The 9054-nt window shown below is 55.8% G+C and overlaps 2 protein-coding genes across 2 annotated transcripts; one reads left to right on the top strand and one right to left on the bottom strand.

Moving 5' to 3' along the window:
• Window positions 1-2527: 2527 nt before the first annotated feature.
• Window positions 2528-5847, bottom strand: MED20 (mediator complex subunit 20). The gene is made up of 4 exons (XM_040085505.1): window positions 5804-5847; window positions 5327-5478; window positions 4256-4509; window positions 2528-3139 (listed from the first exon to the last, which is right to left on the bottom strand). Exons 1-4 carry the CDS (start codon window positions 5815-5817, stop codon window positions 2924-2926), a joined length of 636 nt encoding a protein of 211 aa, XP_039941439.1. The 5' UTR covers window positions 5818-5847; the 3' UTR covers window positions 2528-2923.
• A 103-nt stretch (window positions 5848-5950) lies between these two features.
• On the top strand, window positions 5951-8846 carry BYSL (bystin like). The gene is made up of 7 exons (XM_040085736.1): window positions 5951-6224; window positions 6308-6470; window positions 6789-6927; window positions 7039-7172; window positions 7300-7460; window positions 7738-7840; window positions 8250-8846. The coding sequence occupies exons 1-7, from the start codon at window positions 5951-5953 to the stop codon at window positions 8596-8598; spliced, it is 1323 nt and encodes a 440-aa protein (XP_039941670.1). The 3' UTR covers window positions 8599-8846.
• Window positions 8847-9054: the final 208 nt, after the last annotated feature.

Below are 9054 nucleotides of genomic sequence, written 5' to 3'. Positions count from 1 at the left end.
AGGTGATGAAGACCCTCACGGTGATGGGGAGACATCCCAAAGGATCTCTGAGGTAATGAGGGGGCACCCCAAAGGGTCCCTGAGGTGGTGGGGGGACGAAGGAGAGGGCTATGGGGGCTCTGAGGTGTTTGGGTGGTTATGGGGGTTTTGAGGTGATGGAGGCCCTGATGTGATGTGGGGACACCCCAAAGGGTCCCTGAGGTGATGGGAAGAGTCCAGGGCAGGCTGTGGGGACCGTGAGGTGATGGAGAGCCTGAGGTGGGGGCTCTGGGATAATGGGGGTTTCATCCCACACAGCCCCTGAGGTGACAGGGAGCCCAAGGTGAGGGTGGCACTAGTGCCTGGCCCATTTTGACCCTGTACCTGCACAGAAATCCACACGGGTACAGTTGCAATAACCTGCAACGTCTTAAGAATTAAAATTAGAAAGTAACGATCCTCACTCTCTTTGCAAGATTAAAAAAATGCCACAGCACAAGAACAGATCAAAAGCCCCAAAAGTCTTGCTGAGGTGGCAGCAAGACCTGGGACTGGCTCTGCCACTGAAGCACCTGTGACCCTGATAACATCACCTGTACAAATAAATAATAAAACCATGCAAGGGTGAGGCCTCCATTCCCCAAATCCCTGCTCCCTCTTGGTCTGGCTTCAATTTAGGGAATGAAACAACACTGACAAAGACTTTGAGAGGCGCAGAAGCAAACAAACAAACAAAAAACCCACGATGGAGCAGGCAGGACCTCAGCATGGCCACCTCTAACTCTGAGAAAACAAATCTTCCAAACTGTTGTTTGACAGATAAGGATTTTTTTTTTTCAGGTGAAAATAATAATTTTGGCCATCAAGAGAGCAAAAAGCCGCAGAGCCATTTGGGGCAGCTGTTTCCCTCATTCCCAGAATGCAGCAATGGGCTTTGCTGGGACATAAAGAACTAAATCCTCCTCATCCTCACATCTCTGGAAACCCACTGATGTCAAGGGGTTAATTAAAAGCAGAATGTGGCTCCAGGGATCCCTTTTTCGAACTCCAGGAACAGCACAATGTATTAATAAAACACCAGGAATCCCCAGGGATTCCAGCACACACCTCCATGTTTTTTAGGCACATGAGCAGAGTTTTGACATCTCTGGTTATGGAGCAGCCTCAGGAATTAACAATGCGTTACCAACATTCACCATGACGTTTTTTCAACCTTAAGGCTTGTAATGGGAAACAGGACAGGGATAACCATCCCCACATATCTTAGTTTGTTTACCTAAGTTTGCCCAGTTTAACTCTGTGGAACTTGGGGCTGAGTCATGAACTTGGGGCTAAGAGCTGAAAAAAAATTGAGTATATTCAGCATGTTGGAATTTTGACCACACTTAGGGGATACTGTGCCATTTCTTATGGCTCATGAACCACCTCTTTCTGGGCCCTGTGTCAGTTAAAGTTATTAAATGCTCACAAGTAAAAGTGCTGAGCACTCTATCAGTTAATCAGGTTTCCAGGTATAAATGATAATCAGAGAATCATATTTTAAAAAAACAAACAATTCTCAGCCAGAAAATCAAGCCACTAATCAGCTGTTTTTTCCTTTTGGCTTCAGAAATAAAACCTGTTTAAGACATATTATTTCTGTTTTCCTTGCTCTTCAGACTTGTATGGGCAAGGAACCAACAATATTTTTTTCTGGAATGCTGGTGCCTTCCCAGGAATATGAAGGAAGAAAAATACATATTGATGTGATATCATTATGTCTTACAATTTTTTTTTTGCTCTTATTGTCCAAGTTCTTCCTTATTCCATCGAATCTGAAGCCATCAGGTGTCACCCTGGTTTTTCTGAGTTTTTTAAAGCCTTCTGACTGTTCATAAGATGGAGTCAGTCTCTTTAGCTTCTGTACAATACTAGGAGCAGTTTTTGCTTTTTCTCACACATGTAACATTAACAAATCCTTTGTTTTTCATTCCCTGTCCTTTGTTTGCCTATTTCTAACCTGAAAACAATTGTAACTGACAATTGGTCTGGCCATTGGGCTGGGAGGTGAAAACTCCAGAAGCCAATCCACAGCCAGACCCACAAATGTATAAAAAGTAAGAAACAGGCAGGGGGCTCTCGGCCTTGGCTCCGCCTTGGGCTCTCTCGGAGGAACATCTCTGCCCTGCAAATCTCTCGTCTCCGTGTGGTTGCTTTGCGTGTCGTGATCACAATCAGGATTCCTCAAATGGTGTGCAGGGACAGGATATTTATTGCCCATCTTAAAAACAATGAGAGAAAGCAGCTGGAATTCTCTCAGTGCCTGACAAAGCTCCTGCCAGGATTATTTAGCTTATTTTCTAATTTATCCAGAGCCTTCATTCAGAGGCAGCAGATTTTGATATTCCCATCAGCTACAGAGGACAAACGCAAGGCAAGAATGTACCAGGAACTGGAAAATGCAATTCCTGGCTTTTTTTCACAGGGAAATGTTTGCTTTGGGGGCATAAAGCTCTTGAAGCAAAGCCAATGGAAGACTGTAAATAAACAACACAAACCAGCTCAACCCTCACTGTGCAGGGACTCCTCCTCCCAAAATCCAGCATTTTATTGGGATGAAATACAACAAAACACCAATGTGGACATTTAAAAAAAAAAAAAAAAATAAAGAGATTTCTGTAGTCTCAGAAGCTCTGCCCTTGCTTTTGGCTGGAGTTTCTCTTTTCCCCGTGGATAAACAGTGATTCCCTGCACAAACCACTGTCCAAAGAACCACTGAACCATGGATCCAATAATCCCAAACCCTGGAGGACTCTCAGAATTACACACAGCACTGGGAAACTTTGCCATGGCAAAGATCAAGAAGGAAAAAATCCCTGGGGCTGCCTCCTGTGCCACATTTTGGAGGGACTCCTGACCCAGCCAGGCAGACAGGATGCAGTCGAGGAGCTCCAGAGAATCCTCTTCACCTGATGCCAGCCACAGGCACCTGCTGCTGCTTGCGGATCTTGTTGAAGAGCTCCATGTACTGCACCATGGTGTCCCCGGGGCTGTAGGCGCTGTCGTGCTTGGAGCCAAACACCGACGGGATCCCGGGCGTGTGGCTGCCCATAAAGCTCTGCATGAACTCCATCAGCAGGTTCCAGCAGTCATTGGCGATCACACAGGGACAGTATTCCACCTGGAAACATACCCCAGAGCCCTGGAGCTGCTGACAGGGGCAGAATTCCACTTGGGAACACAGCGCACACCCCCTGGAGCTAGTGGCAGGGGCACTATTCCACCTGGGAACACACCTCAGAGCCCCGGAGCTGGGCACTACTCCACCTGGGAAACAGCCCTGGAGCTGGCGGCAGGGGCACTATTCCTTTTGGGGAGCAGCCTTTGAACTGGTGGCAGGGGCAGAGTTCCACCTGGGAATATACCCCAGGCCCTGGAAGCTGGCAGGAAGGACAGTATTTCACCTGGGAACACGGCCCCACAGCCCTGGAGCCTCCCTGCATGGAAACACCCTGAAATATTCAGCATCTAACAAAGATGGCTAAATACAAATAAGACAGGACATGCTGGGAACATGCAAGAGACCCTTTCCAAAGGGAAGGGAAGGTAAAATGCAAAGGGAAGGACAGTGAGCCCCAAACCAGCACAGATTTAGCACTGGTGAAGTTGTTTTATACCCTTCACCACGCTGATTAACCTGAGGTTTGGTACTTGTGTTGAGCTGCTGGAATTTAATCAGCTTTTTATCTGGATGGCATTCCTGCAGGTTTTCCCACTGCAGGGACAGCCCCAGAGCACCTGCCTGGATTAAACCTTGGGAGAGGAGATCCAACCCTGCCTGCTGCACCAGCAGCATGACTGGGACACAGACGGCACAAGGAATTACAGAATCGTGGAATGGTTTGGGGAAGGGACCTAAAAGCTCATCCCAGGCAGGGATACCTTCCACTGTCCCAGGCTGCTCCAAGCCCCTATGTCCAACCTTGGCCTCGGACACTTTCAGGGATCCAGGAGCAGCCACAGCATTTCTGGGTAATCTATGCCAGGGCCTTTCCACCCTCATAGGGAAGAATTTCTTCCCAATATTCCACCTATCCCTGCCCTTTCGGCAGTGTGAAGCCATTCCCACTTTTTTCCTGGCACTCCAGGCCCTTGTAAATAAATAATCTCTATCTTCCCTCTTGGCTTGCTTCAGACACCCTTAATTAGATCACCCCTAAACCTTCCTTCTCCAGCTTCTCCCACGGAATTTCCCTGCCTATCCATGCATTCCCCACCCTTCTCAAAGGGCTCTTACCTCCACAGATATGCCCCTGGCGCTGGGGCCCATGGTGACTGTGCCCAGCTTTACCAGGAAGTCGCAGTACTGGTAGCGGGTTCCGCGGCTCTCAATCTTGTTGGCCTTGGCGTTCTGGAAGAAGCCCTTGAGCTTCACCATGAGAGTGTCAAAGTTGGTGTCGGCCACGAGGCAGGGCCCGTTCTCGAAGAGGGCAAAGCAGCTCAGGGGGTACTCAGAGTTGTGCATGACATACATCAGCTTCCCTGTCTGCCCTGGAATGACAGTGAAGGAGCAGGGCTGCAAAACCGACACTCCTGCCTCTCAAAGCAGCTCCTCTTCCTGCCTCTCCTCCTCGCTTTAATTCCAGATCCTTACGTGTTTATTACAGTATCCATTCAGGGAAGAGTTTGCGTTTCCTTCTGGAGATTTATGGGGAAAAAGAAATCCTCAGCAGCCCCAGGAGAAAACTTCAGCATAGCTCGGGATGCGGTGAAAGGAGAACCCCAAGAGCACCCACCTCCCACCCACCGCCCACGGGCATGGAGTGAGCCTGGGCTCAGCCTCTCCTCCAAGTTCCAGCTATCAAAAAAGCAGGAAAAAGCGCCTATGGAAGATTCCAATGGGTCTGGCCGAGAACAACAGCTGAGCAGAGCTGGGGCTGCATGGGCTCAGTGCCACCGTGGTGAACGTCACATCAGTGCCTGGAAGGGACATGGGGATCCAGGGGGAGGAGGGAGAAGGGAAAAGGAAAGGGAAAAAAGGACGGGAAGAGAGGGAAGAAAAAGGGGAAAAGGAGACAGGGAAAAGGAGAAAGTGGAAAGGGAAGAAGGAATTGTAGAATCATGGACTAATAAAAGTTGGAAGAGACCTTCAAGATCAGCCAGTCCAACCGTCAGCTCAGCACTGCCACTGTAACCCCTAAACCACATCAACCAGCATCAGATCCAGGCACCTCCTCAACACTTCCAGGTAAGGGGGGGAAGGAGAAGGAAAAGGGGAAGAAAAGGTAAAGAAGAAAAAGGTCAGGAAGGAAAAGGGAAAGAGGAGCTTGGAGAACGGCTGGCCCCGTTGCTCCCCGGCCCTGCTGACCCTGTGTGCCGAGGGCGGCCGCGGTGTGATAGGTCTCGCAGTCCACGCCGAATGTCCCCTGCTTGTCCGCGCCCAGCGCCTCCAGTCGCCGCGCCAGCAACTCCACCGTCTGCTGCACGCTCTTGCCCTCGGCCACCGGCACCTGCGACACGCTGCGACAGGGACCGGGGCTCACGGACTCGCCGGAGCACTGCCGGCGCCGGCCCCGTCCCACGCCCGTGTCCCCGGGACTGCTCCGCACCCTCCGTCCGGAGATTCTCCCCGTGTCCACGGGACTGTCCCCGCCGGGAGCCCTCCCGGTGCCGTCCCCCTCCATCCAGGAGTCTATCCCAGTGCCGCCTCCCCATTCCAGGAGCCCTTCTCGGTGTCGCTCCCCCATTCCAGGAGTCTATCCCGGTGCCATCCCCCCATTCCAGGAGCCGCTCCCGGTGCCCTTCCGCCCATGCCAGGGCCCGTCCCGGAGCCCCCCGCGCTCACCAAGTGACCCCCATGGTGCCGGCGCCACCACCGGAACGGGCGGGGCCGGTGGCACCGGGCAGCGGCGGAGCCACCCCGGAAAAGGCGGGGTCAGACCCCACGTGTCGCTGCCCGGTCCGGACCCGGTGGCCCCTCGGTTCCGCCGCGATGCCCAAGGCCCGGCGGGCGCGGGGCTCCGGCCCGGCCCCGGCGCTGCCTTTGGCCGAGCAGATCCTGCAGGACGCGGCCCCGCGGGCTCGGGGGAAGCGCGGGGGCGCCGGCGGGGCGGAGGAGCAGGGCGGTGATGGCGGCGGGGACGAGTTCGTGGACGCGCGCTTGTCCCGGCGCATCCTGGAGCAGGCTCGGCGGCAGCAGGAGGAGCTGGAGGCCGAGCACGGCCCCGGAGCGCCCGCAGCCCCCCGGCAAGGCAGCGTGCTTCTCGGTGAGCCCCCCGGAACACCCCGGGATCCTCCGGGACCCCCGAGGGTGCGCGGCCCCGGGCTGAGCCGGCGCCGCTCCCCGCAGGTCCCGGCTCGGACTCGGAGGATGATGAGGAATGGCCCTCGCTGGAGAAGGCGGCGGGGGCCGCGGGACGGAGCGGGGACTACGGTGGGGAGGTGGACGTGGAGGTGGACCCCGAGGACGAGAAAGCCATCGAGATGTTCATGAACAAGAACCCGCCGCTGAGGTGAGGCGGGGGCTGTACCGGCGCCGGGGCCGCTTCCCTGCACGGACCCCAGCTCTGCCCTGTCCGGTGTCAGCCCCGTGCGACCCCCGCGGGGTGCCTCGTCCTGTCTCAGCCCCCAGCTCAATCCCTGTCCCACATCAGTCCTCAGGTCACCCACATCCCGTGTCATCCCCCTGCCACCCCCGATTCTCCCCGCGGTCCTGTGTGGGCACTGCATAGACCCCAACTCGCCCCCCTCCCTTGTCAGCCCCTGACTTGCCCCTGTTCCCTGCCAGCCCTCCCTGGTCCCCCACTGACCCTGTCCCGTGCTGGCCCCAGGCGCACCCTGGCCGATGTCATCATGGAGAAAATCACAGAGAAGCAGACGGAGGTGGAGACGGCGCTGTCGGAGCTCTCCGGCTGCCCCATGCCCCAGCTCGATCCCCGTGTCCTGGAGGTCTACAGGGGTGTCAGGGAGGTGAGGCCGGAGCAGCCGAACCCGCAGCCACCCCCCTGAGGTGCTGAGGGAGGGGACAGCGCGTTCGTGTTCCTGCTGTCACTGCCCCCAGTCATGTCCCTGTCTTTGAAGGTGCTGTCCAAGTACAGGAGTGGGAAACTCCCCAAGGCGTTTAAAATCATTCCTGCCTTGTCCAACTGGGAGCAGATCCTCTACATCACTGAGCCAGAGACGTGGACGGCTGCTGCCATGTACCAGGCCACCAGGTAAGGTCACCTCAGGGTCCCTCTGACATGGGATTTTTGGTGCCTTTTTCCCATAACTGGAGTCAGATTTACAAAAAACCAACCTGCCCCTGTCTGGTCTCCTTTCCTCGTGCTTTGCTGTTACCAGGATATTTTCCTCCAACCTGAAGGAGAGGATGGCCCAGCGGTTCTACAACCTGGTGCTGCTGCCGCGGATCCGGGATGACATCGCCGAGTACAAGCGGCTCAACTTCCATCTGTATATGGCTCTGAAGAAGGCTCTGTTCAAGCCAGCGGCCTGGTTCAAGGGTAGGGGTCCTGCAGGGTCTCCTCTGAGGCTTGGCTGGGTCCCTGAGGGGCTGTTGCATGGCAGGGACCCTCCAGCTGCTGCTGCAAGAGTGATGATTTCTAGGCACTGTCCCCAGCCCACAGGACAGAGCTCAGGGCGGCCTCTCCTGCCAAAGCTGCCCCGTGCTCGCCCTTCTCCTGCTGACCCCTGGCTCCCAGGACTGAGGGAGAAGAGGCTGAGCCCCAGGGTTCTGCCTGTAGATGGAGGTGGTCAGTGCCTGACTGTCTCCATTCCCAGGGATCCTCATCCCGCTGTGTGAGTCCGGCACGTGCACGCTCAGGGAGGCCATCATCATCGGCAGCATCCTCACCAAGTGCTCCATCCCCGTCCTGCACTCCAGGTGAGGTCCTGAGGGGCTTGGGGGGGAGAGCTTTCCCAAGGTCTCTGGAGGAGAAGCTTTTGTGGTCCCTCTTTGGTCCCCAAGCTCCATCCTCCATGCCCATGGCTTTGGTTCTGCCTGTTCCTTGGTCCCTGTGGTTTCTGCCTGGTCCCCCCTGACACCCATGGTCCCTCCTCTGTCCCCATGGCTCCTGCCTGGGCCCACCTCGGTCCCCATGGCTCCAGCCCCCATGACTCCGTGCTCCACCCTTGGTCACTGTGGCTCCAGCCTGGCTCCTCTCATGCCCATTCCTTGGTGTCCATGACTTCAACCCAGCACCCCCTGACCCTGTGCCCATTCTTCTGTCCCCGTGGCTCTGTCCCTGACCCCTCACCTCTCCCGTGTCCCCTGTCCCATCCCTGTCCTGCAGCGCGGCGCTGCTGAAGCTGGCTGAGATGCAGTACAGCGGTGCCAACAGCGTCTTCCTGCGCCTGCTCATTGACAAGAAGTACGCGCTGCCCTTCCGCGTGCTCGACGCCCTGGTCTTCCACTTCCTGGCCTTCCGCACAGACCAGCGGCTCTTGCCCGTGCTGTGGCACCAGAGCTTCCTGGCCCTGGCCCAGCGCTACAAGGAGGACCTGTCCTCGGAGCAGAAGGAGGCTCTGCTGGAGCTGCTCAAGTTCCACAGCCACCCGCAGATCTCCCCCGAGATCCGCCGCGAGCTGATGAACTCCAAGACGAGGGACGTGGAAGAGGAGCGGCCTATGGTCATGGAATGAGCAGAGAAAGGCCTGCCTGTGGGATGCTGCTGGATGAGCTGGGAGTCTGGATCAGGAGCATCCTGCCTGGATCCCGCTGCTCCAAGCGGTCACTGGAAACAGACTGTGCCCACAGCACTGGACTGAGAGCCCTGTGCTGCTGTCACGGGGCAAGGCAGCCCATCCCACCCAGGAGCCCGGTGCCACCAGCACTGGGACACTTTGGCTTGTTTCTGTATTTGGAAATAAAACCAGACCTGTGTCAGTCAGTCAGGGCTGGGTCTGCCCAGTGTGGTCCAGCCTGTCTCTGTCCCCACCAGCTTCTGGAACTTCTTACCCAGAGTTTTTCCCAAGCATTCAAAGCCCCCCAGAATTTACTTCCTGAAGCCATAGGGCCACCATCCTCACCTGGCCATGAGGCCACCTGCTTCTGGCACTGTGCCCAAGTGCTTCCTCTGCTGGAAAAGCCAGGGGGGA

This window comes from Hirundo rustica, chromosome 24, assembly GCF_015227805.2.
Source record: "Hirundo rustica isolate bHirRus1 chromosome 24, bHirRus1.pri.v3, whole genome shotgun sequence".
NCBI classification, from domain to species: Eukaryota; Metazoa; Chordata; class Aves; order Passeriformes; family Hirundinidae; genus Hirundo; species Hirundo rustica.
The sequence above is the reverse complement of the archived record's forward strand: the minus strand, read 5'-3'. Positions and strand labels throughout refer to the sequence as shown.

Excerpts from the sequence above, each read along its gene's own strand:
- BYSL (XM_040085736.1), top strand. The coding sequence starts at position 5,951 with ATGCCCAAGGCCCGGCGGGCGCGGGGCTCCGGCCCGGCCCCGGCGCTG. Across the intron at positions 6,928-7,038 it reads TCTACAGGGGTGTCAGGGAG|GTGCTGTCCAAGTACAGGAG; the intron begins GTGAGGCCGGAG and ends CTGTCTTTGAAG. Across the intron at positions 7,461-7,737 it reads GCCAGCGGCCTGGTTCAAGG|GGATCCTCATCCCGCTGTGT; the intron begins GTAGGGGTCCTG and ends CTCCATTCCCAG.
- MED20 (XM_040085505.1), bottom strand. Across the intron at positions 4,510-5,326 it reads GGCCGCCCTCGGCACACAGG|GGCAGACAGGGAAGCTGATG; the intron begins GTCAGCAGGGCC and ends CTGTCATTCCAG. Across the intron at positions 3,140-4,255 it reads CCAGGGGCATATCTGTGGAG|GTGGAATACTGTCCCTGTGT; the intron begins GTAAGAGCCCTT and ends GTATGTTTCCAG.